Source organism: Chaetura pelagica, unplaced genomic scaffold (assembly GCF_000747805.2).
Source record: "Chaetura pelagica isolate M959 unplaced genomic scaffold, ChaPel_1.0 scaffold74, whole genome shotgun sequence".
Classification (NCBI taxonomy): domain Eukaryota; kingdom Metazoa; phylum Chordata; class Aves; order Apodiformes; family Apodidae; genus Chaetura; species Chaetura pelagica.
The window spans coordinates 1,026,794-1,054,767 of NW_009952982.1; the positions used below are offsets into that span (position 1 = coordinate 1,026,794).

General features: G+C 44.8%; 1 protein-coding gene across 1 annotated transcript; it reads right to left on the bottom strand.

Annotated features, from left to right (window-relative positions):
• Nucleotides 1-5,522: 5,522 nt before the first annotated feature.
• PNPLA2 (patatin-like phospholipase domain containing 2) lies at nt 5,523-14,961 on the bottom strand. The gene is made up of 9 exons (XM_009996438.1): nt 14,880-14,961; nt 13,977-14,209; nt 13,727-13,792; nt 10,883-11,092; nt 9,918-9,978; nt 8,373-8,540; nt 7,791-7,923; nt 6,976-7,098; nt 5,523-6,168 (listed from the first exon to the last, which is right to left on the bottom strand). Exons 1-9 carry the CDS (start codon nt 14,959-14,961, stop codon nt 5,904-5,906), a joined length of 1,341 nt encoding a protein of 446 aa, XP_009994740.1. The 3' UTR covers nt 5,523-5,903.
• Nucleotides 14,962-27,974: the final 13,013 nt, after the last annotated feature.

Below are 27,974 nucleotides of genomic sequence, written 5' to 3' on the forward strand. Positions count from 1 at the left end.
GCTCCGACCCGGAAATGAGCGAGGGAAAACCCGCCGTGCGGCTGAGAAGCGCCGGGAAGGGCTCGGTGCCCCTGCCCGCTGTCCCCGGCCCCGCACAGCTCCCGGAGGGAGCGAAACCCGCAGGCTGGAGCGCCCGGCCCCGCTCGGAGCCCCGGCACACACAGGCATCGCCCGCGGGCTGCGCTGACTGATGGAGAAAGGTCACCCGCAGTGATTGACCGCACCGAACTGGGATGTTGGGGTGTTGCCGACGTTAGAGGGAAAACGCTGTTTCAGTCCCCAGCTGCAGGCTGTAATAATTACAGCACTTGTGCCTGTCCTTTGACAGCGCGTAACAAAATACCCGGCTACACTTCACTGCTGTACTGCTGTCAAAAGGCTGGAAAGAGGGGGGAAAGGGCCCAAGTCCTGCAACAACAAACCCCAGCCCCTGCAGTGTTACTGCCCCTATCCCTGGGAATCCCAGCTCCACAGCCCACGTGGCAGTACCCGTGGGACAAAGCGTGGCTCCCTAGGCTTGAACTGAAGAAAGCCCCATCTTTTCCCAGAGTCCAAGGGCTGTTATGACTGTCTGCCCCAGCTGGACATGAACCAGGAAAGACCTTGGTATCTCACTGAAATATTTACACAACAGCCAGTATCACACCAACTGGTAAAGAGGCATAATGAAACAGGGTTCAGTTTCCTAAAGAGGTGCCCCTGAATTGGGTTTCAAATCTGTGACTAATTTTTTACTAATCCTTCCAAGTGCCAAGCACCTGCAGCTCCCACAAGATTCCTCTTGGAAACCAGGGTCTAGACAGAAGCTCCAAGACACAGACTAATATCATGTGGAGCATTTTGACTTGAGGAAGTTAGAACTGGGCCTAAATGCACTATTTTTCACCTCTAGGTCAATGCCCCCTTCATCCCATGCATGTTTACCCTGAGAGGATTTTGAACAGGATGAACTGGACAGGGTCCAGCAAAACAAACCCACATCATACAGTGCATTCAAAACATATTTAATAAATCTTTAAATGGCACGGCAAGCAACCTACCACAGCCAGGTAAATATATTGAGAAAGTTTTTATTAGAAGGTATATTTCTGCCAAAATAAATAGTTACATTTCCTTCAGCACAATTTAGAAAAAAGAAATAGGAGGGGGAAAAAGCATCAACAATTTAATACTGAACTTTTAAAGTAAGTGTGAACACTATTTAGTGGCATTGCTGTGTAAATATATGACTTGCATATGCTATTGCTGGTCTAGTTGCTGCTCTGACAAGTAATTTCCACAGGGTCTCCATGTGTGTTGTGCACTTAAGATTCTCCTCAAAGTCAGTGACAGCAGCAGAGCCAGAACACATTTAGCTCAAAGAGCTGCTTTAGATACCTGTTTTCAAGAACAAGAGGAAACCCCAGAAGAAAACAAGTTTTTTATATCAAAGTTATATTTTTAAGTCTTCTGTTTGGACCTAGAGGGGTCTACTCCCTGTGCAGGAAGGCTGATGTAGATCCACACAATGAGATGGAAGCAGTTAGAAGCTGTTCAGTGGAACTGCCTGCAGAATGGAAAGAGAGCAATGTTCCCCAGTAGGCAAGGGAAAGGAGGAAGAGGAGACAGGAAGGACTACTAGTGAATGCAGAAAGGCAGACACTGCAGCTACACAAGAGGGCAGGCAGGCCAGAGCCCACTCTAAAGGCACAGAGTGTGTTTGGCACAAACTGGCTGATGTGGCACACAGGCAAGGTAGTCCATTCTCTCACTGATTTAAAGGGAAGAAGGAAAGAAAGCCTGAAAAACTGTTAGCAAGGCCCTGACTCTAGCAGTGCTCAGCCCTGCCACCCCCACATCTAGCATGTGTTTAGCAGAAATGGACTCCTAAGAGAAACACTCATGCAGAGTTTCAGCTATTTCTCCTACGACTACTTTGGTGAAAGTGGGAGGTCTTCTCTCAGAGGAAGGAGTGAACAACTAACTTTTTTAAAATGACAAAAACACTGGGAAATATACAGTAAGGGATACCCTAGTGCTGGCATACAGGTGATTCTTTTTTATTCTTTAAGTGTTGCAGATACACAGTCTTCCAAGTCATCATGAGAAAACAATTCCTAGGTCCTAAAGGTAGTGGTCAGAAGTGACACATTTTCTCCTACCCCTTGACAATCAGCTTGCAACAGTGTTAACAGAAGGACAGACAGCAAACCAAACCAAACATACCACACGCAAATCATGACTTACAGAGCATGCCACAGATACAGGCTGTTGTATACAACATAAGAGCTCTACAGCATTGTACAGTTTAAGGGCTGGTCAGATGCACAGGAAGTTCACCTTAGCCTTGTAAAAGCAGAAAGTAGTATCTCTGTCACAAGAAGGAGAAAAAAAGTGGATTCCTGAATGCACAGACCCTTTACATGAAAGAGTGGAAACAGCAAGGGTTGGGACTTACAGAGGTCAACTGAATGCTGTAAGGACAACTGGACATGCACTGGAACAACTTTTGATCTAGGAACCTGACCTCACTGATCATATAATGGAGAACAGACAGGCTCTGGTAACTACCTGTTGGGCTGCGCAAGAAGGGACTGAGTGGTACAGAAGATAATACATGCCATAAGGTACACAGAGAACAAAGGCTTGACAAATTCCAGTTAGTGGTATCACAGTAAACCCCTCCAGCTCCAATCCAGAGCCTCAAAGCAGTTAAGCCTGACCTAGACAAGACAGCATGACAAAAAGCTATTATTTAAAAGCAGGCCTTTTTTTTTTTTGCATCAAGGGGATAGAAGATCTTTCCTAGTTTCTTCATTCTTTGCAATCTGTGATGAACAAGCTGCTAGAATTTCAAGTATGTGCATGAAATTTCTCTGAAGGAAGAGGGGGATAAGTTTGGGGTATTTTTGATAGATCTGCAGTTCCTTTATCAGATATTAAATCTATAAAGCTTATAAGCTATCACACAACAGCCATTGTGTCACTTGGGAAATAAAAACAGGCAAAAAAAGTGTTCATATGGAGTGGTGCTTTTCCAGTATCCATTCACACCCTCAAATTAGCATAAGGAAAACAGGAGTTTCCTTCCCAAAGAGTTAGACCTTTATATTTAAAGCTGGGCTTTGGTTTGTGGTTGCAGTTTGAAGTGTACAAAAGTCTCTCTGAGAGGTTAATATAATAAACAGACTAGGTGAAACACAGATGAAACTTGAGCCTTTTACCAGACACAGGGGTTAGTCTGTTGAAATGACTGGACCAGAAGCAGCAAGCCTTCTGAATCAGAGCACTGGAAGAGAGCAGTGCCAGCCATGTCAGTTCTGATGCAAGAGAAGAACAGAGAAGATCCAGAGGATGAGTACCAAGCTGCAATTTCTTAGTGCACTTTGTTACTAAGATAATTTTGTTTCATAGTTTAGTGGTTTACATAATCACTCAGTGGTTTTACCAGTCCAGGAAGAAAGAATAAAAAAATAATAATTGCATTATTTTCTTCAGCTGTGTATTAACACAAACAAGGCAGAGTCAAAAGGGCAGCAATTTCTAAGCACAAGATTTTCCTCACTCAGCTTTGCCTCTCACAGATGTTTTCCTTCTGAATTAAATGCCCTCATTTCTTGCCACTAAATAGCTGTATGTTCTTCCCAATTGCTCTGTGCGCATTAGAGATAAGAGATACACATTTGGCAAACTAAGCAGCTGTGCCATTCCCCCAAAGAATGTAGTCTAAAGCAGTGGAAGAAATCCTGCAGCAAACCACAAAATAAACACCTTTTCTCAATTCCAATTTTCATCAAATTCATTCTGCTCCTACTAACTGACAGCAGCTTGTTGCTGGTTCACTTTGAGTACAGCTATACCCAACTAGCAGTAAGCTTCTACTGCAGGCTTTAGACAACCACAAGATTGGCTTGTTTTATAATCCAATATTCTGGTTTCAGAATCCTCCATTTTTTTCTCTTCCTGTAGTGACTTCCCTGTTCCCTAATTCCAATAAGTATGTGAACCTTAAGACTAAATCTGACTGCATAGTGCAGGCCTTCTTCATAAGCTATTCAGGCCATTACATAGGTAGGTTACACCCAGGAAGGGCAGCAGGGTGATACTCCTGAGTTATAAATTCATATTTGCACTGGTGTCTTCTGAATAGTCAGCACCACAGCTGCCCAGTCTATTGCCTCACAGCTCTATTGGCCACTGCAGAAAAGTCCTGATGGTTATTCGTCCCTACAATAAACACTCAAGCCCACACTCAGTGCACAATTGTGCTGGTTGGAAACAGCACCCACCACCTCACCCACATTGCTCGTGCATATATGATTGACAAGATTCACTGTTTTCTCCAGTTATCAGTATAACTTCTGGGGTTATTATCCCTTTCTAAATCAGAGATGCAAAAAATAGTCTATTATAAATCACTATTTCAACTATAGGGTATGTAACTGGCTTCAGATACCCTGTCTTGCTTCCCCAGCAAAGACAGCCTATGTTTGTTTTAGCCAGCTGCACACTGTTTGTGCTAGGAGAGGCAGAAGACACCTTGTGCAGCTAGGCATGCTGCAGAAAAAGATACCAGGTTTTGTGTTACAGTGTGAGGACTCAAGCTAAGTATATGCAGTCCCCACAGGAAGCTATGTCTCACCCTGTGAAGAAGACAAGACAAATACAGCCAGTTCCCAGCAGGCTCCATGTGCCTCAACACTGCTAACTTCACTTCCCATGTCTCATCCTCATACTGTTGCCAGCTGCAGAGCTGTACCTGTGAGCCACAATGTGAGACAGGCAAGCTGTGAGGCTTGTATAGCTACCAGCTTACATCCTTCTCACTCCAAAGCCTCAATGTCCAAACTCTTCCAAGCAAAAAAAAAATAGCCAAGCCCCATTTTGGCAGGAGATCCCTTCTATATCACCTACTTGGTATTTCCTGCAGTTGTATGGTCCCTCAAGGGGCAAAACCTGACCCCTTGCCAGAGATAGCCACTTCCCCAGCACTTACTGTGACACCCTACCACAAGCCTCAAAATATAACATCCCCTGCACAGTCTCCCCTTTCTACAAGCACTTCACATTAGTTCAGCTACTAAGCAGATGCCAAGACAGTCAAGCTGAGCTTTTCAGGACAACCCCACACTAATTCCATTCACAGTGACAGTAATAAGGCCTCAGATGCAGTGTTTTCCTGGGAAAAACTGTTTACATTACTTCTTTAAAATAAGCTCAATTACTCAACACTCAGAGTACAATCTGCAGAAGTTCCATGAGGACAAAAATTAAAAAGGGAGAGATCATGCCAACATGAATCAGAGTAAATAATTAACTTTTCTACATTTCTGCAGTCCCAGACCAGTCTGTACCAGGGCCAGCTCTGGCTTCCAGTAGAGATGCAGTTAAGGAATAGAGGAAAGAACATGGCTTCAGCAAAGAAAAAAGTCAAGAGGGGATTTGGAAGACATGCATAAAATGGTTTGACAAAAGGCTACTTCATCTTGCAGTAGCACAAAGAGCTAAGGGATGTCAGAAAAAAACCAAGATTTATGCTCTAAAAAACAAAGGAAGCTAAAAGCTGTATCAACTTGAGAGCATCATCTACATTCTGATTATCTGGCGGGCAAAAAGCCAATGGCAATACAAAGTGCATTATGTGGGATAGCCCAGCTAGGTTAGCATCAGCCTGGCCATAGGCAATGGCCACGCCTCAACAGAAGTCTAGAGCAGGGTATCAGCCTGTGTGTGCCTTTCAACAGAGAGATCCCTGGCCCAGGGGGCAACAAATGGCTACAGTCAATTCCACCAGTCTCCATCCTGGGAAAACCCCCTTTGCAGCATATTCCTGAGCACAGGGCAGCCCTGCTGCTCAGGGATGAGACTGGTCCCACCCTATGTCTGCTTCCCTTCCCACCCACCCTCCTGTCAAGGCAGCAGGCTCAGAAGAGTGGCAGGCACTCTTTTGCACAGTCTAGAGGTGGAAGCTTTATCTGAAACCCTTCCCGAGGGAAGAGGGAGGCCTGCATGTCCACGTTGATGCAGAGTAAGCCCAGCATGAGCTGGCGTTGGTACTCCTCCCACTTCATCATGACATCAGACAGGGAACGGTTGTTTCTCATCCACATAGGCAGTGCTTCACCACAAGCTGGTGCAGAAGGAATTGGCAGGCTCTGGGGCCCTCCAAGCTCAAGGTGATAGTAAAGCCTGAAAAAAAACATGTAAATCATCAGTAGAGGGGAAGATTTGATCTGATCACCAGACTAGAACTCCAGAACCACAGAGTTTTGTTCTACTGCTGACTGCATGATCTCAGTCGGAAGTCTCTGTATATGCCCATTTTCCACCTCACATCTCTTGATTATTCAGACCATCAGCTCTTGTGGGTAAGGATTACCCCCTCACACTAGGATCTGAACCACAGCTGGGACCCCCTGCCTGCCACTGTAATACAGTTTCCTATCCTCATCCAAGCAAGTCTTGCCTCAGCCTCAAGTCATGGCTTACTACAGGCAGTTCAGTTCAGAAGCAAAGGCACACACATATCCAAAGTACTCTTATTTGGAAACCTCCCCCTCAGTGTTTCCTGGCCATCCTAGTGCCTTCCCCACCCTAAACCAGGCAGAAAAGGACATTTGAATACAAGTAGCCCTTGGAAGGAACTTTGAGGGGACCCTGGACCAGCAAATGCCACACAGACAAGCAACTCTGTCTTCTATGGGGAGCATGGAATAAGACGGCATATTGTTTTAATTAGACCTCCATCTTCTGCCCTATTGCTATAGCAAACAGCTTCAATACAGGGTCTGTCCTGCAATGGGCAAAAGGAAGGAGACCATGCATGGAGTTTATTCCAACAGTTAATGAAGCTAAGAGACTGTGGGCAGTAAATCCTTCCAGCCAATTTGTGCTGTGCTTTCTCTGTGCTAATGGTGCAGAGGCTGCAGAAGTCAAAGATGGAAGGGGTAATGGAAGGCTCCTCCAGAATAGTGCTGTGGAGGAAAGCAGTCATACCTGGCTGAAAGATGACTGCCCAGTTTCTTCTTCACTTTCTTCACCAGATAGTTACAGATTTCAGTCATCTGCTCCCTCATCCATCTAATATCCTCAGGGATATCTGGAAGCCATTCCAGCAACCTGGAAAAGGCAGGAGACAACCATTAGCTGGGCCACACAAAGGACAGGATGGAAATAACACAAGTTTTGCCTCCTATCAATGGTTATTCATTATTTTGAGTGACAAATGCAATAAAAGCCATTTACAATAGCATTCAGTGAATTAAGGGGGAGAAGCTGTAAAGGATGAAAACAGACCAGGAACTCCATTATATTTCGTGTCTGCACTTTCCATATTTTTCATCCATTTTCAGATTTGTTTTTCCCCAAGCCTATCACAAACTACCTCCTTCCAGAAACTTTTCATAGGGTACTTCATACTAAGAACAAGTCTGGTAGATCTGTCTTCTTAGATGTGTGAGTACAGAGCTGGAAATGGCAGGGACTACTCTACCTTCTCCAGAGAAGAGCCACCTCTTGTGTGGTTCTTACTTTCATCCCTGTGCTCCCAGTTCAGCAGCCTCTCTGCAGGCTCCAAAATGCATTACCATTTTCTAGGGCAAGTTCCAGTACACAGCCATCTCCCTTCAAGCTGTAGCTAAGTGACACATGAAGGAATGAATTTATTTTTTTTTTTTAATAAGCCTGGTAAATACCAGGAACTCTTTCTTCCTAGAAAGGATTTGACCCCCTGTTCATTCCCCATTCATGCTCCACCAAACACTTGATTGCACTGGAAAGAAAACCGCTGAAGGAACCAGTCAAAGGCCTACCTGACAGTGAAGGAAACTGCAGACTCCAGAGGCAGCATGTAGGGGACCATCATTGCTGTGGCCACACGTATAGGCAGCATGTTGGTGATACCAGTCAAAAAACTTCTTCTTTCAGCACAAGCCTCCAGAAGAGCTGAAGATAAGAAAGAACATTGCTGAATCCCCCCAGTGGGACTACCCCTTTCCTTGTCATACCCCAGAAGTTATACAGCCTGATGTCTCCCCTCTCCCACCTTCCACTTCTTAAGGAAGTGTTGCTCAGGGTAGTAATTCTCTGAGCACTGCTAAGAGCAGAAGCCTTTAGTTTTATCAGACTCCCATAGGAGTGAGCATCAAGAATCCTCTCCTCTCCTTACCATGCAGAACACTGTCAAATTAGTTACCCTCTTCCAATTCAGCCTTCATAGGGTAAGCTACAATTTTATCTGAAAGTTCCCAACTCCATCTAAACCATCAGTGGGGTCCAGTTCAATCCCCAGGTATGGCCAAGCTCAGCCACAAACAATACCCACATGCCAGTAACTCTCTGAAGAGGAACAGGCAGCACAGAGAGAGCCTAGGCTCTCCCCCTTTGGCTCATACCTTGGTTCAGTCTGGGAGGCAAGTGTTCAAAGATATGCTCTTCAACAACAGCAAGAGCAGTATTGTCCTCTAGTTGGTCCTCAGCTTCTTTTTCTTCCTCGTTTTTCTCTTCTGGGGGGGCTTCTATGGCAAGGAGAGGACGGGCAGGACTTGGACGATGAAGGAGACCTGAGAAGAGAAGGCAAACTGTAAGGATGACACAAACTAGCTGCCCTGCCTTGCCTGGCCTTTAGGGCATTAGCCTTCACTTCACCCTAGTCTCCCTCAGACAAACAAGCATCACACTCACCCCCTTTTGCTTACATCTATTGTAACACTTACCACAATGAGTTAAGAACACAGCTGCTTTAAGATCACCCTCTTTCCCCACCAGAAATTCTAAATTTTCCCTTTTAAGTACTGCAGGGTGCTGTTTGGCAGTGTTTTGTTGCTATAATCTGCCAGTTCCGAATCTTGCAGGTAAAGTCTTCCTCCTGCAGTTTAATCTCCAAACACAGCTGCATGACTGCTCTTACCCAAGTAAAATACGCATCACAGAGGAAACGTGCTTGCTCTGCTACTAATTTGCACTAGGTGGCACCAAATACACACTCGGCCTGCTACAACAGTTGGTGGCAAGAAAGTCCAGCGGTTTCACCTAAGAGCGAAACTGTCAAACTACCAGGTACTGGGGGCTTCTGAGGGTGTTCCTGAACTCTGCACCGCTGTGTCACATTAGACATACCCTAGTTGCACATAAAAAACGGGCAGAGTATTTGCAGGAGGTCCAAATAGCCCTGGTGCCTAACAACTGTGCTGGTGTAGCACTGAGTACATGCTCAGTAGCTTCAATACTCAGAGTGGTTCTCTGGATTTCACAGAGTCCTTCTGCATTGCACTGGAACGGCATCCACTTCACCTCTACTTCCAGGAGAGCTAAAATAGACTTATTAATGGAAATGCCATCTTCCAATAGCTGAGGCACAGCTCAATTCTGTCATTCCATCTTCCACATGCACCACTGGCTATCCTCAAAGCCAACCCACCAAGCCTAAAACAGAAGAGGCAAGTCAGTGCACCCTACAAACACTCAGTACCTTACCATTCTTCTTCAGGAAGTGCAGTGCATCCCGATAGCCCTGCTTGCACATATCCCGCAGCACCTGTGTCCACAGGAAGGCAAGAAAAAGGCATTTGGAGATCGTCTAGTTGGAGCCTAGCAAATACCCAGCTCAGTGCTGGCTTCAGAAGAATTCTCCTAACTCCTGTGCTATCCCAGGAACAACTCTGACCCTTGCCAGCTCTTCCCAGGTTTTGAGCAGGAATGGTTCTCTGGATTTCACAGAGTCCTTCTGCATTGCACTGGAACGGCATCCACTTCACCTCTACTTCCAGGAGAGCTAAAATAGACTTATTAATGGAAATGCCATCTTCCAATAGCTGAGGCACAGCTCAATTCTGTCATTCCATCTTCCACATGCACCACTGGCTATCCTCAAAGCCAACCCACCAAGCCTAAAACAGAAGAGGCAAGTCAGTGCACCCTACAAACACTCAGTACCTTACCATTCTTCTTCAGGAAGTGCAGTGCATCCCGATAGCCCTGCTTGCACATATCCCGCAGCACCTGTGTCCACAGGAAGGCAAGAAAAAGGCATTTGGAGATCGTCTAGTTGGAGCCTAGCAAATACCCAGCTCAGTGCTGGCTTCAGAAGAATTCTCCTAACTCCTGTGCTATCCCAGGAACAACTCTGACCCTTGCCAGCTCTTCCCAGGTTTTGAGAAGGAATGGGAAGTATAAACATGAATATATTTGATATAGTAAGCACAGGATAAAACAGAGTGGAAGGGACAACTGGAATCCCACCTAAATAAAGCTTGCAGCCACCTCATTCCCCCATCTAGAGCTGGTGCTGCTGTTGGCAGCCTTCAGCAAGTCACTCTGACAAGCAGCCCAGAATACTTCCCAGCAGATGCCAGGAAGGGCCACTCTGTTTGCAGATAACACCAGCTAAGACTAAAAAGGGATCAGGGAAAATCTTGTCCAAGTAATTCAGCACATGAATGCATGCTTATTACGTCCAAATGTCACGTTTATCTGAGATTGCGTTTGGAGCAGTGACATCTGCTCTACTGGCAATTTTTAGGAGACCATCATTGACTTCAGGCTGGCAGTTCCATCCTGACCTTAAACTCTAGAGCACGTTGCTTCCAATGGCTGACACATCCTTGTTTACAAGTGAGCCTGAATTCCTGGCAAGCACCACTCTGAAGAGAGCCACAGGGCAATACTTTCCAAACAATTTCTACCACCTAAATTCCAGATGTCCCAGTAGCAAAAGAAAAATCAAGTGACCCATATAACCTCGTGCAGATGGTTGAGGTTTGCCAAGTTACTGCATGGATAATGTCAAGGTTAAAAAACAGACAAACAAGAGATACACAATTAAGAGTATCCCTTCTGCTCAAGTGCACAATATAGCCAGTGCCTATCTACTGTCTCCAAATTCTGGTGCTGCCAGGAAACTCACCTGTGGTTCTGGAGGAAACAGGGCCTTTGAGAGACGGTAGAGGTTGCGAAGGTTGAACTGGATGCTTGTGTTGGTGACTCTCAGCTCATGCATGTTCGTGGAACTGTCCCGTGGACAGATATCACTCTCTCCTGAAAATGGAGACACTGTGATCGTGTTCTTCAGCTCGTATCGTGGCAGGTTGTCAGAAATCCCTCCATCAACGTATCTCTGAAATCAAGATAAATTAAGCACTCTTCATTCTAATAAGTGAAGCAGCTGTTTTTTCCCCTCTGTGTCCCTGTTCATTCATATTTGTGCCAATAACTTGGGAAAATAATGGAGTACATCCACCAGTGCTGGAGGAGTCAAAACTAGTAGTAGTACATTTGTGATGTCTATACTATCCTTTTGCTATGTGCTTTTCTTCCTATGGCCAAGTGTGTTGGTTACAAGTGTTTAATGAGAAAGGCTTATTCACTTGTATGGCTGCAGGCTTACATTTCCAATGGGGTTTGACTGCTGTCCAATTAAATAATGTCTCACCAAAAACCACACACAATGCAAACTATCTAAGCTGTCAAACTGACATTGTACATTTTTCACTTGTGCTTAAAATAAATGAGCTCAGACACAGGTCCCCACTAACGGACTAAAAGTAAACTAAGAGTTAAACTAGCTGATTTGTTGCTAGCAGGCTTATTGAGCAGTAATCCCAACACATGCATACACATTTGGAATCTACTTGCTGTGGTATAGTAATAGCGTATACAGGACTTGGATTTTTCTCCTAACAGGCACTCTCCCTCTCTTATCAGAGAATGTTCTGTACATATGTACCATAAATACATTTGTGTCACTCTTGCAGGAAGGGCAACTCCAGTAGCATGTACACAATTCAAAGTATTCCTTTAAGTGCCGTGATTGCACAAGAAGCTGAGCAAGACAATCCCTATCACACGCTGACAAGCAAAGCCTTCTCATGGCATGGAAATCTAGGAATACATATACAGACCCTGCTTTCTGGTCCACCATTCCCCAAGCAATGTTACCATTCTTCACTCAGGATCAACTGCCACTATTTTGGAATTCCCTGAAACTCCAGCAACCTGAGACTAAGGACACCTCCTCCAACACCTCCTCACAACCCCTCTAACAGCATAGAGTCATGGGCTGAAGTCCCCAGCTGCCTGCAGGTGTGAGCAGCGGCAGCTTTTGGGGATGGTTCATGGATTTCCGTCAACTCTGGTGTGCCCAGTTCCATTCCCTTATGTTCTTCCCCTCCCAGGGCCCCTCACTCACATGAGTTGACAACTAGCTTTTTGATCCTTGCTAGTGGTCCACCTCACCCATGTACCACAGACAGTTCACAGCTGGCACATGTGTTGACCAGTCAGTAGACAACCCTTCCATTTCTCAGTATTTTAGAATTCTTTTTTCCATCCTCCTACCCATCTTAATCATCCATTCCATGGGGCTACTAGAGCTCAGACAAGCGAACACTGGAAAAAAATTAGGAGGAAGGCAGAATATGGATTTTATATGCTGCACACAATCATATTGCCTTGAAAACTGATCCTCATGCCAGGCCTGTCAGTCTGTCCTGTGGCAAATACAGTAATCACAGGCATATTAGGAATTATGTAGTCCTATTTCAAAGCCTTTTCCCAGGTTCATATCCAGCCTAATTTAACTTCTCCACTCACCAGTCTCCCTTCAGAGACACAAAGAGCCATGATTTTCTGGGGAAGAGGTAGGAATTAATTTCCTCATCTTGTATTCCCATCCCACCTCTCCCCATGAGGCATATTAAGAAGTCATCCTCACTGTGCCAAGGCAGCTGCACATTCCAGCAACACTGATGATGTACCCTGGTTTGGAATTTTGAGATTTTGCCTGATCCACACTGAGCTCAACTAGCCCCAAAGAAGTGTCAGAAAAGAAGCACTGTAATGCTCCCATCAACTGTGGGACAAAAACCTTAACTGCCAAACCATTACTGATTCTCTCACTTCTCTGAAAGACTGGATGTTGGACATTTCTTCTAGGTCATTTCCCCATCCAACATGCTTGCACAAGACAAAGCCAGTCAAGTTGTATATTATGGAGGAGCAAATCTAACGTCACTTTTAGGGCACAGGTAGCAATGGAAGATTTGATGCTGTGCTCTTGGTCAGGTCACTTATGGGAAACCAAGCCACACATATATTAATAGTCAGAAGGGAGAGGGCGAATTGCTATTTTGTTTCCAACCAATGTGTGCATTGACCTATGTAGCACAAGGGAATTCCAAGCTCAACTGAGGCCCTTAAGTATGACTGCAATATTGAGGAATGATGGAGGAAAGGGCTCTGGTAAGCCTTGGACAGAATGTTAATGAACACTTTCGCAGCAAGAACAACATTATTCTCATAGGAAAGACAAGAACTCCTCCATGGAAGAGATATCTGGTAACCAACACCAATAATTAAAACCCTGCAGGCACATGGGAGAGGGCCTATTTTCATTATTTCTATTCTGGATCCAAGTTCTTTCCTCACACAGAGGGCTAGAGCCTTAGTAACAAAAAGCATTGCACCAAGCAGCCAGAACAATCTGTTAAATCAGTCAGCACTTGCCCAGATTGCTAAATAATGCTATCATATTAAATCCTCTAATCCTTGGGACATTTATAGCCAACTGCAGGCAGTTGTGGAAAGAAGGCACATGCACCGCTGAAAGTTGTTTATTTGGGAATTTCTCACGCCTCTTCAAGCAATTTGCTGCCAGCAGACAGGCAGTAAGACTACCAAAATTAGCAACATTTCTACCTTTTTATTCATTAGTACATGATTTAATGAAGGATCATCTCATAGTCTTTCTTACCACTCCACGCAGGGTTGGAGGTATCAGCCCACAGTACACAGGGATAAAGGTGCTGCAGACGCAGGCCTGAGAGAGAAAGAGATCCAGAACGTAAAAAGCAGATCAAAGCCTACTGAACCTATTAGTCTTCTTAGAACACCTTGGCACATGCTGACAATTATAAGGACAATTATAAGGACATTTGGAGACCAATGCAAAACAAAACCACATGCAGTCTCTGCCAAGCCCTCTGCAATAAGTTTCTGTTCACCTGGATCAGCTCCTCCTTGGAATTGAAGTCTGAGAGTATCACGTTTTCACCATCAGAGACCCGTGTCAGGGAAATACCCAAACGTCCCGCTGCAACCTCATGCCCATTCTCTGGCACGGTCTTGGACAGGCAGATCCGAATGATTTTCACCAAGTTGAAAGATGGGTGGAGTGGGCCCAAGAACCTCTTCCGCGCTTCTTTTGACACTCGAATAATGCTGGCACCAGCTTCACCTGCAACAAGAGAAAGAAGAAGGCACCATGAAATCCTAGTGAAACCAGCCTTCTTCTTTACAGAATACCACATGGAAAAGGCTAATTCAGAGCTTTACTCATAAGTTCTCCCCACTGGCTGATGTGTAAATCAAGACAAGGGGCTATTAAGGGCAGTGCTATACAAGTCACCAAAGTGTTGTCTCAACCATCAGCTTGCATTTCTTTTAGAAAGTCAAGGAAGATGACATGCATCTGGATCAGGCCTCACACTTCTTCCTTAAATCCTGTTTCACTGGCCAATGCAGGAGCTGTGTAAACACAGACTAACAAAGAAGACAAGGAAGATGCTTTAACAACTTTGAGCTTATGGCTAAATCAATTTCAAAATCTTCAGCTAAAACTTTTCTAATAAGCATCTTCTTTTTCTGACATGAAAAAGTCATCTGCCTGTAAGCAAAAATGCCAGTAAACAAGAATGTGAGCGCTTTTCAGAGAAGCAATCCCAGCTCTGCTGTGAACTGTCAGCCACATCTCAGGTGTGCAAGACAGACATTATACTCTATTAGGGAACCAGTAACTTAGTGCCACCTGCAGTGTCTTTGGTGTCCTGTCCCTTCTGTGTCTGATTCCACAGCACTAAACTAGGCCCTGATGGCAAGCAGGACCCACAAAGGCATTTCTGCTTTACCCTTTCCTCCAAAACCAGCTGGGTCACTGTAGGAGAGGAGACATCCCAACTGCACAAAAGGATAGACATCTGCTAAGCCCATTATCTCACAGTCACTAGGAACCTGATCTGTCAAGAGCATGAAGGCTCTGCAGGGAGAAGAGTGGTGGGATAAAACAAAACAAAACATCAACCCAAGCCAAACCCACAGCACCCAGCATGCTGCCCTTTGCACACACTGACTGCTGCTTCTACACCCATCTTGTAACCATGGTGACATACAAGACAACAGCTCCTAAGTACCAGGCAATCACTGCACTTCCAGGAACACTGGGAATATATATGTGGGAAGAATTAAAGAAACCAGGAGAAGAGAGACATGCTTTCACAACTGAAGACTTCTCTCCAAACTGAAGTTTAGTTCTGCGAGAAAGATGAAAGGCTATCAGTTCAAGTCAACTAGAAATCCCTCCATTTTGCTCTCCCACTCAGTCTTGCAACTGCAGAAAGCAGAACAAAAGTACCCACATTAGATGCAGGTCAATAAATAGAATGGAGATATGAGCAAAAAAACCCTCAATGCTGTGTTGACACATCCCACTCTTTTGCAATACATGACAGCAACATTTTCTGCATCAATACAGCCTGGGAATGCAATTCTGTGCTTAGGAACACAATCAACACCAGGGCTCAAGCACACACAGAACTAGACCCTTGAACATGACCAGAGACTCTGTCGTCAGGATTTTAGACACTGTGAGGTAGCAACCAAGCAGAAAATCCAAGTTCCCTGCTCCAAAGCAATTTTTAGCGCTATAATCCCAGTCTTTTCCTCTGTCCTAGAAGTCTAATTCTGATCTTACTTATGTAATTAGCAATAAGCCATTGAGCCCAGTCTGCTTCAGAGAGTAACCACATGTTTCAACAACCAACATGAAGGATGTCAGTCTCACAGAAACTGCATTTTATCAGTACCATGACATTAGCACTATATAGATGCCTTCACAAGGGGAGGAAAGATACACAGAGAATCTGCAACAGAGCCAAAAACTGAATTAAACCCAGCTGACCACCTTGGCTACATGACCCCAGGAAACACCACTACACTGGCTGCATTGCAGGGAGTTGCTGGCTTAGCTAAAAAATCCAATAGGAGGATGGGTGTTGAGTGTGGACCCATGGGGAGACACTCTGTGTGTAAAGGTCATGCTGGAGACAGGGGATGTCACCCAAGAGATGGTGCTTATTGAATTATGCCTTCAGACTTGGCATGTCAGTGTGCAGAAAGCATTTATAGCAATACTGAAAACAACTACAATTAAATTTAGCTTATGACTGAGCTAAAATATGAGCTAGGACTTGCTCAAGAGAAACAAAACAGCAAAGTCCTAAATATGCCAGCAAACAGACAGGACTGCAGTTGCTTTTTCACCATTTCACAGCCAAGTGTGGCAGGGGAACAGAGAAGAACAGAGGACAAAATAAGTATTATTGCTAATTAGCAGTTTCAGTCTTTGAATACTTTCTGGGTGTTTGAGTATTTAAAGTTGTTTATTTTATACCTGTATGTATACATGCATACATACAGGAACTTCTGAAGCATTTCAATGTAAGGGCAGCTGTGATTCTTTTGGACTTGGTGGTTCACTTGCACTAAAGCTGAGTGTACAACAGAAAAGACAGGCACAGGGTGATGATCAGCACCATCAGCTTTTCTGGAAACAAGGCTAGCTGAGAGTTCAGCCAAAGGAGTCAGATTTACATAGCTGGATCCCATGACAGATGACAAGTCTTCTTGGAAATATATTTGGAAGGAGAGAGAAGAGGTGAAAGTGTTTCAAACCTATTATTACTAGAACTGCTATTCCAGGAAAACCAGCCCAAATTGTGCTCACAGCCCAGACAGAGCAGCTGAATGAGAGGGGGGTCAAAAGAGACAAATCCTATAGGGGACAGCAACAAGCTATCAGTTATTACTAGGAATAGTCCAGTGCCAATTCCAGTCCACAGAAAATCTCCCATGGTTTTTGATGGATCTGGTGATTCAAGACACAGGGTCATGTGAAAAAGCTAAATTAAGTTTCTTTTTCCTTACTGAAGCACATATTGAGGGACAGGGAAAATTCCTAATAGTAGGTATTGATTGCTGAGAAAACATTTAATTATTCTCCCACCAATTAATTGAACACTTGTCCCTGTACAGATTTTCTAAGCCAGTATTCCATTTTCATTAGAAAAGTCATATCTCTCTTTTCCCCTGCCCACACAACTGCCCCAGTGGGTGTCGTTATACATGAGCCTATGCACACATGAGCCTACGTACTGCAGGGCCATCATCCTTCTCCAAATTTCAGTCGTGATGTTGCAAAGGAGCATCAGACAGTTGTGTCCTGAAACACTTACATGTGTCCCTTGCAAGACAAGGTAAGCCAGCTGCTCCACCTTTGCTGGTTCATCCTCTGATCTTCCCGCATGGACAACAAGCGGCATGCTACTATTACCCATGGGAAAAGACGTGAAGGCAGCTAGTAGGTTGCATTCCATTTTCAAGCTATGTCAAGCCAGCTTCACATTAGCTTATTAACATAGCAAGATTGTTCCCTTAAAAAACTGGCTTTCACCCCCACCAGTCATGCTTGACTCCAAAACAATCCAGTATCTAAGTCTCTACTGCCTTGCATTCTTGGACACAGCTTACATATAAATAGAATTATATAAATAGAATTATATATTATATATTTAAATTGTATAAATATAATTTTAAAAGCCTAGAACAAGATACCTGTCACCAACTTCCAAGAGAAGCAAAAAAAGACAAGATGGCTATGGTAAGGAGAGCTCAAAGGAACTAAGGCCTATCACAAACTTCATCACCTTTTACTCAGAAGGCCCATGCCCCTAAACCTTCTTCAACAAGAAAAGCATTCACTCAGCATGTTTTATTTGTAACTGTATACAAACATATCCAGCCATAGAAGCCTGGTACTCCTCTGTCTCTGGAAAAGAAAAACAGCTGAAGATCAATCACCTAAAGGTGATGTTAGCTGGGTGGCTGCAAAGACCCTTAATTGCAGCTAAGAGCTTGGAGATTAAGTAGAAAGGCTACTTTCAACTTGTGCAATCCATAAGGATGAGGACCATCACAAAAGTTAAACAGCCTCTGGCAGGAGGGGTGGCAAGTAGGGAAGAAGGGCATGGTCAGAGCCACATCTTTGGCAGCAGGACTTTTGCATCAAGAGCACCATGATTCTCACCTGGTGATGTTAGATCACACTGATATCCATTTGGCAGTCAGCAAAAGGACAGCTGACTCAGTAAGTATTTCAAGTGAAAAAAACCCAAACCAACAACAACCACAAAGCAAAGACCCTAAGACACAAAAATAATTGCAGAACAGGCTGAAGAGGCAGTTGAGCATTCTCAACATTCCACCCAATAGCTCCCATGAACTGTGGCTCACAAGATTGCAGCTCCTTCTGAAAGAGTTCCACAAGGATCACCCTCTGTGTCACAGACATTTCTGCTTCCTAGTTAGTGCAGCAGTGAACAGGACGCAAGCTTAAAGAAAAGGCTCTCCAACAGGGATAGAGAACAGAAGATGGCACAGTGGATGCATACAGGGACAGCATCTCCTGTCCCTGCTGGTAGAAGACACAGAGATGCTGTACCTCACCTGAACTAATGGAGCAGGCATGGAACTGTGCAGATCCCTGCTAAACTTGCTTCTCATTCAGCACCAACAAGAATTCAAATAGACTTTTTCCTATGTATCAGCAGCACACAAGGCACTGTTCTTGTCTCAGTCCCATCACCCACCTAAGGCTCCAGACAGGCTAGAAACACCAATAACAAAAGCTTTGAAAGGAAGCCAACTAGCAAAAGGAAGTGCAGGTGCTTCTGACATTCCTCCAGCACCTGGAGAGCCCAGTGCCTTATTGGTTTGGGATGGCAGGACAAAGGTACTTTGACTCCAAGATTTTCACGACAGCAGCTAGCTCCTGTGTACTGTAACCAGGAATCTCATTCTGAAGCTGCTTAAGTTCTCTTTAGCTACCTGTTGGAGTGATGTTTGTGCAATACTCAGCACAGATGCTCCCTGCAAGACTCCCCAGCTACAGTATTCATACTTCACAGATAGTTGCTGAGCATCACTGGAATTCTCTAATTTCTCACTGGTTGACCCCAGTTCAAACTTGAATTGAGGAACAGAGTGAGTCAGAAATAATTTAATAGCATGATCTCCTTCAAGGTTAATTTAGCTTGGTTGCCTGTCCCTTGCTATTTCAGTTTTTCTTGTACATGATCCATGGAAGAGCTAAAAGCCAGTCTCCTATGATGAGCATGGATTTCAGGAGAGCTGTCCTGTGTTCTTCCTGGGTACAAGTCTTCAAAGTGCTTCAGGTCAACATACTCAGTTCCTGCACCTGCCTCTTTTTGAATACTGAGAGTAAGCAATGCACATGCTTTTCCTGCCTGGCCTCTCTCAGATGATACAGTCCTAATTATAACACAGTCTTGTCACCAGCCCAAAAACATAAAGCAGTAAACCAGAGGCACTGAAACAAGAGTTCACAAGCTAACATCTAGAAAATAATTAACAGAGAACATTTTTAGAGGTTTCCTCACACATAGCTCAGAAAGTGCCCATTTGTTATTCCCAAGAAACAGTGCATAACAACAACATGCTGGTGAACCAAGGACAATACCAATTCTTGTGGCAGTGAGCTCAGTTTGTAAAAGATCCCACTGCTTGGCTGGACTTGTTTCTTTTCCCACACTCATGCTGAAGCAACCTGATTTCCACTCATTGTCCCAGGACAGCAAGAACCAGAAAGACCTTTGGCTGAGCTAAGCTGAACAAAAGCTGACTTGTGCTGAGTGCGACACTGACCCAAAATGTTATCTGACTGCCTATCAGTGAGGACAGATGTCAAAGGGGGGTCAAACCAAAATTCCTACCAGCAGAAAATAAAGTGAGAGCAATGTCTTTTGATCTACCCCAATAAGACATCTTCACGTGATAGCTGGTGACACAGCTCTTTCATTTCTGTGTGAAATCCTAAAGAGATGCCTAAAAAAATTGGGTGTGTAAAGGATATCCTATACCTTACTTGCTAGATGTTGTGCAACTTGCATTAACACAAAAAACCCCACACATTTTAAAATATTTGAGGCTGGAGGACAGCAGGTAGTAGTAGAGTCTCAGAAGGCATCGATACTTTGGACATCTGTACACATCTTCCTGTAAGCCAGTAATATTGAGAAACACCATGTACCAAACAAGATGTTCTTCTGGGACTTCCTTATTTCTGTTCTTTTGAGGCATACTTATTTTAGGGTTTTCACTCAATCCTTATCTCTTGCTATGTTGGCATTGGATAACAAATGGCTCGGCTGAGTTGGCTTGACATAAATAATATAGGAAGACAGCTGGTTTTTTTTGGTAATACATAGGTAGCAAACACAACTCCCTCCACAACACACACACATTCAAGTCTGCAGACAGGCCTACTGCTTCACCAGCTGTTCCCTGTAGCAGGTAACCCTTCCCATCAAGGGCTATGTGTAGGGATCTAACTGAAGGATCAACAAGCAAATGATTTTGCAAAGAAGATTTCTTAGAGAGCCTGGCCACTTGCTGTAAATAATGGTTGTTCTCCCCCTTTGTTCAAGAGCGAGGGGCACCAATATATACCCCATCAGAATAACTCCTAGGGAACCCTATCAGACTATGCTAAGCATCTCCTATTCTGACCTTATAGGTGGAGCAGTGGAAACACCAAGAAAAAGAGACAGCTTTTCAAGTAGGGCAAGCTCTTGCAACCAGAGGCTGATGCTGAAGGAAGGGCTCAGCCCACAACACTCTCTGGCTCAGATTCTCAGTACTCAGTCTTGCAAAGTCTAGCCACAAACAGTGCCAGGACACAGCCTGCAGCAGGAGGGCTAAGCAAATCCAGGTCACTTGCAACTGCTTCAGAACCAGAAGTCACCCTCTTAATAAGATATGTTCCCAATATGTTTAATTTTCTATTTCAAGTAAAAATTGGGAAAAAAAGAAAAAAGCTGTTGGTCTCTTTTTGTATTCAAATAACCAAACAAAAAGGAGCCCTTTCCCCCCATTTTAGCAGAAAGAGAGTGTTATTTTGTGTGCTCTAGATACCAGTTAGCAAATGAACCAGAACTATTGCCATGCCCTGGAGGTAGGAAGCCCACAGAGAAGATGTGCTTTTAAGTTTCCCCAGTTTTTTCCTCTGCACAGAGCAGCTCACCAGGCAGCCCACAGTGACTATGGCCTGCCACTAACACCTACAGGGTAGGACCTGTGCAAGGTGAAGTGCATATGCACACTTCATACCTCATCTCACCTTATGGCCTGTTGCTGTGCTTTTTACAAAAGCAAAGAGGCTTTAGGAGAACAGGCACAAGAGCTGCTTGTTTATGTCTCTAAGCTGAACTTCAATGTAGTTTAAGCACACCAAAGCCCCACCAGGAGACTGATGTTCTGCAAGCTGAGGCCCACTTTGTTTGCACAGCCAGGATTGGAACATTTATTCCGGCAACACAAATCAGAAAGCAGAACAGCTGCTGCTGCAAAACAATCAGTGAGAAAGACCAAGAGGCAGCTCAGTTCAGGCAGGCAGCCAGGATCATGTCACAACTACAACAGCAATCTCCACTAGCTTTTCTCCACTGTAATTCCTTAATATGATACTTAGGTGTTGCATTTCTGTTCATTGTGTTAGAGAGAAATTAAATGATATAGCAGCATATGAAAAGTCGCTCAGGACAGAGCACTGGAACAGGCTGCCTGGAGAGGCTGTGGAGTCTCCTTCACTGGAGACATTCAAAACCCCCCTGGATGCGTTCCTGTGTGATGTTCTCTAGGTGACCCTGCTCTGGCAGGGGGGTTGGACTAGAAGATCTTTCAAGGTCCCTTCCAACCCCTAGGATTCTGTGATTCTGTGACCACAGGCAAGCTGTACTAACAGCCATGCCCTGATTTCATCCATTCATCAATCCCTGCCAATGCCACAGTGTAGTTCAAGTTGCATGGTGTGACAAGAAAAGGGGATTCAGAGTAAAAGAAGGTGAAGTTCAGATCTTTGCTACTCACTCTGAATGAGAGCAATGCCATGTTTTGGGTCACTTTCTAAAAGCAAGTACTCAGCAAGAGAAAACTAGTGGAGGAGAGAAACAGATTGACAAACGTGCTGTAATGCAAAATTGCTTTTTTCCTCTGCCCGGCACAGAAGGAGAAGTAGAATCACAAGCTCCTGCTTTATTCATCTGAGTAAAAACCACTAACACAAAGCCTACAGTGGTTGTTACTCTGAACAGGAACTGGTGCAGAAGGATCCAGTCTTATCTACACGCACAATGTTATACACACCTCATCCATACTCATTTCTCAGAGTAGGTTTGCAGGATGGCACCACAAACCTGGAGAAATTGTGCAGTTTCCATTTCACAGGAGAGGTGTCACTAGAGGTAAGATGTTTTGAAAGAAGAGACCAGTGCTACCAGACAAAAGATACTTTTTTCCAGGCACCTGCACCACAGATTGATGAAGATAAAGTGGAGGGAGCAGTCATCATTTCTGTTTTCGGAGCCTGAAAAAATAGCTGCCATGACGGCACCACTTCAGCCTTATCATACACTATTACCCCCAGCCGGCTCACCAACACCAAAGCAAGGGCCACACAAAGCTTTTGGTGGCTTTCAGTCTGACATCTGTTAAATGCTCTCCTGTGTGCTTGCAGGCATCAATTGTTTCTTGTTCAGAGATGTTAGCAGAGACACATCTGGTTCTGTCATGTTCCTTTTCCCCTCTCCTTTCTCACTACACCCACGGGTGACTGCTAGAGCACTGTCTTGCCCTGACACAGAATGAAATGAATTGGTTATTTTGTGGGCTTTGAATACCAGTTAATACATAAACCAAAGCTACTGCCACATCCTGGATGTGGGGAGCATAAGAAGATCTGCTTTTAAGCTGCACAGAGCAGAGGAAAAAAAAAAAACTTGCACAGGCCTCTTGCACTGGCCCTCAGCTTGCATCACGTCCAGCTCCCTCATGCTTGCACAGCTAGCCAACTGCTCCAATCCATCCAAGCATTTCCCATGCACTTCTGATCACACCACTTTCTGTGCCCACTTTGCCCTTCCATCTCATCCAGGCACGTTAAGTATCACATTATACCCCTGAACTTTTCCCCACTAGCCATGGCATGAGCAAAGCCTGCTACCAGCAAAAATGAGAAGCTTTGTTCCAAAACAGTCTTAGTTAGAGGTACAGGCACTTTGTTCTTGAAGAAGTCTCATATTGATGATCAAGCTTATTTGCAAAGCATCTTCAGTCAAACTGCAAGGCAGGCTGCATTCCTTGGGAGCCATGACACGAGCATCTGCAGACTTGTATTATCTTCCTTCCATGGACATCAGCAGCAGTCCCCTAACCAAAACTCCTGGGCATCAAGATGATTCAAGTTCTGAAACCAACCATGTGAGCAGAACAGGAGCTGCTCACAGAGGGTTGCACAGACCCTGCAAAGGAAGAGCCTCTGCTCAACCCTTCCTGCAAGGCTGAGCGGTGCATAAGCAAGGAGAGCAGCAAGACAGATGTGGCAATTATCCAGCTGAAGCTCATGCATATAGAACAAACTCTTAGGAGCGCAGAAGTGCGGCTAGTAGTAAAATAGTTAGTTTGTTCCCATATAGTGGGATTGGTAAAAGTGTCTGTATAAGAACACTGGGCTAGTTAAATTACATAACTCTCTTCCTGTGATGACAGCCCACTCTGAAACAGAGCTCTAACTTTCCCCATGCATAACTATGGCAGCCTGAATCCACACCCTACCTCCATGATACACTGGAACAACTTTCTTGCTAGGCCCAGCCCTGAATCAGCAGCGTTCAATGAAGCTGGCAAGAGCCACACTTGTAATTAACGTATGCAAAGAGCTCCCTGATTCATTTACAACCTCAGATGTCACCTCTTCTACTTCAGGATACTAAACTAGATAATCCACAGGAGTGGCAGTTCAGACGCTGCCAGAGCCTCCAGTGCTAAAATAGTACTCAATCCCTTAAATCCTAAAGCAAAAGGCTTCTAAAACCAGTATCCATCCAAACAAACAGAGTGTATGAAAAGGAAGAGAAAGGTTCATTCTCATTAGAAATCTTCCAGGCACAGCACAGCCAAAAGACTAGGATATGGATGCAAAAGACACTTGATTAAGCTTGCTGATTCCAGAGGACTTGTCAGACAGAAGCAACCAATGTAGATTTGGCCTTTGTCTGTACCAGAAAGCATCACAGTTTCAGGTCTGGGCAAATGCCAAAGGGCAGCACAAAGCCCTAGGTTCTACTAAAACTAATAGCTGCCATTCCTGACACACCCCAAGCACCAAGAACAAAGTGCACACCACCTGTCTGGACTCATCACTACTGGAATCGCATGGAGCTTGGCAAGTGTTCCAGCTGAGGAGTCCCTTTCTACTGGAACATGGAGGGCAGCTCTCCCAAACACGCTGTACTGCAGACAGCACAACCCCAGGCACAGGATCAGGCTTGTCACAAACAGCTATGGTATCAGAAGTGTCAAACTCTGTCCTCCCTTCCTCCAGCCTTTGTGGTTACAACAGGCAGAACTACAATGATCTCCAGCATCTTTTCTACAATCCTGCATCGGGTCTGTGTGACCAGGCTTCAGTAGCAAGGAAGAGATACAGCCGTGGCTCCTGTAAGAAGCTGCTGGAAGCTCCCGAAGCTCTAAAACTGGACCTGTCTCTGGCCAAGTCCATCAGCAACCATGATAATGTCTCTGCTATTAACATATTAAGAAGGGGAAAAGGAAACTGCTAAAAGGAGGGAGAAGAGGGTGAGATGGGAGCAATACCTATACAGATACCAAGGTTAGTGAGGAAGGAGGAGAGAAGGTGCCCAAGCAGAGTTTCCCTTGCAGCCCATGGAGAGATGGCAGGCTGTCCCCCTGAAGCCCATGGAGTAGCATTGTGGAGAAGATGTGGACCTGCAGCCGAGACCCTGCGCCAGGGGAGGTGACTGCACCCAAAGCAGGCTGTGACTCTCTGGGAAGCCTGTGCTGGAGCAGTCTGTTCCTGAAGGACTGCACCTCGTGGGACAGACTCATGTTGGAGATGCTTGTGAAGAAGACTCTCCCATAGGAGGGACCCTGTGGTAGAGCTGGGGAAGACTGTGAGGAGTCCTCCCCCTAAGGAGGAAGGAGCAGCAGAAAATAATGTGTAATGAACTGGCCATAAGCCCCATTACCTATTCCCCTGTGCTGCTGAGGGGGAGGAGGTAGAGAAATCAGGAGCAAAGCAGTTTAAGGCAGGAAGAAGGGAGGGGTGGGGTAAGGTGTTTTTAATACCTGGTTTTCTTTTATCTTTGTCCTGTTCTGATTTGATTGGTGACAAATTACATATATTTTTTCCCCGAAGTCAAGCCTGTTTTGCCCATGACCCTAGTCGGTGAGTGAACCCTCCCTGTCCTTAAGCAAATTAGCTTTTCATTAGATTTTCTCTCCATCCCACAGTGGGGGGAGGAGTGAGTAAGCAGCTATGTGGTTCTGTGTTCTAGAACACAGTTCAGGCCAGGCCTAAACTCCCAGGCTCACCAATTCCTTCCTCCTGTGTGCTCCTTGGAAGGGATTTTCTACTGCCCCAGACCCTATCACTTCCAGGACATGTTCTGCCTTTTCCCAAAGACAGACTTAATTTAGGGCCTTCTACATGGAGTAATTTCCTCTACCTCTCCTTTTCACCAGCTTTTGCTTGCTTCTGCTTTCTTGACAAAGACAACGGCCCAAGTCAAATACACATACATGAGCCTGGAGTTGTTGTGACTGAAATGCAGGACTCGGCACTTGGCCTTCTAAACCTCATACAACTGATCTTGACTCATTGATCCAGCCTATCTAGGTCCCTCTTCAGAGCCTTCCTACCCTCAGGCAGATCAACAACCCCACCCCCAGTTTGGGTCATCTGCAAACTTACTGAGGAAGCACTCAATCTAGATCATTAATAAAGATACTGAACAAGACTGGCCCCAGAAGTGGGCCCTGGGAGACACCACTGGTGACCAGCCACCAAATGAATCAAACCCCATTCACTACAACACTCTCTAGGCTCAGCCATCCAGCCAGTTTTTTTAACCAGAGAAGAGTGCACCTGTCTATGCCATGAGCCACCAGCTTCTCTAGGAGAATCCTAGCTTCTCCACCAAGCCAGTGAACATTTCCAAACATGTCAGCACAGAACAGTCCCCCACTTGCCTCTACTTTCCACCAGAGAATGAAGCAGCAGTTTTACTGCTTCCAGGGAGTGCCAGGAGATCCCACGTTAATTACGTCCATGTCTCTGTGTAGGTACATAGGTGTGCATCTTCTTCTATTGACTGGACAGGGGCTGCTGAGCTCAATAACTTTTTTCCCCAGCTAGGGCCTTTGCAGGAGATAAAAATTACAATTTCCTGTGCAGGGAGGGACTTGAGTTTTGAAAGGCCACAGATGGTACAAAGCTTTCCATGCTGTACCTGAGGAGATCTACTGATGTGTTCACACAGCCACACAGGAGAGTATTACATATTATTCTTCTAGCGTAAGCTTCATGACTTTGGTCAGTATAAACTGGCATTGCTCTGAGGACTCCATAGAGACTAAGCTGTTTCCCTCTTTCAGTCTGGGATTTTCTGTTAGACTCCACAAACAGATAAAATAACTTCCCTGACCAGTCCATTAAGCATATAATTAAATTTCAGGAGCACAAGATTTAAGATGCTGCTATTATTAATTATCTCAATTTCAAAAGGCAAAAGAGGGTTGATTTGTTTAGGGGTTTTTTCCTCCTGCTACCCAATGGAAAAAGTCTCCACGGTTCAGCAGCGTATTTGCAGGTGGTCACATGTTGGCAGCTAACAAGCAAACCTGAAGCTCTAATAACTGTTACTTCATCACAGGTCAAACCTGATAAAGTGTTCTGACTAAGATACTCATAAAAAAATATATAATTAAAGATCCTGTAAATAACCCAGGAATTTTTCTCCAAATAACAGTTTCTCTTGCCATTGTCATGCTTTAGGAGAACAGTTAAGTCTCACAGATGGGGTTTTGATAGCCAGCTTTGCCTCTGACACCACAACCCACCTCTTCTCTCCCCAGAAAAGCAGCAATTCAGCAGTTCCAATCCACCCTCAGATGAGGGCTGTATAGCACAATATTCACATGCTACACAGACAACTGAGATGCTGTTGTTTAACTATGAGGCACAAGCACAGTCCTAGACCTTAGCAGCAGCTGAAAAAAACAGCTTCTCAGTGACTACAGGCTCACATCTCATCATTCATCCAGGCTGCTATGCTTCCAAAACAGGCACACCAAATCCCATACAGTTGGAGTGATTCAAGACCCTTAATAAAAATATAACCCCTACTCCATACTAAAGATTTAAGAATCCAACAGCTGCTGCATTTTAGAATTACTCATGACTGAAAAATATACATGTCATGTAAGCCAATTCTACTCATCCAGGCAGGCCTAGTGACTTAAGGATCTATTCAGACAGGTAAGCACCCTCAGAGCTCCAGGCCTAGAGTTTGTGAAAAGCTGCAGGACTTTTAGGTATGCATAAGGAGGACACTGCAAAGCCAGCACAAAAGAACTTCTCAGTTGCCTGGCATATAATACGCATTTCCTGGTTTGCTGGACTCCAACAGTGCCAAGAAAAGAAACAAACATGACAGAAGGCCATTCCCCAGAAAACCCTCAGGACAAGAAGTGATTCATGCTACACGTTGCAGTATGCACAATCAAGTAACCTGTAAACATGTGTGACTTTGCTCGCTACACCTTGATAGCCACACAGATTATTCTAGTAGAAAAACAGCAATGTTTTTTCATGCCAGTGAACAGAGGAACCTGAAAACTGGAGAAAGCACTTCAGATGTGGGACAATAGCACTGTTGTAGCCTGGAGAATAAATCCAAGATCCCTACAACTTACTGGTAAAGTGCTTAACAAGAGCTAGGCAAGGTCGTATCACACCATAAATACCGCCTGCTCTCTTACTTAGAAATGAGGTCCTTTGTGTAGCTAATATG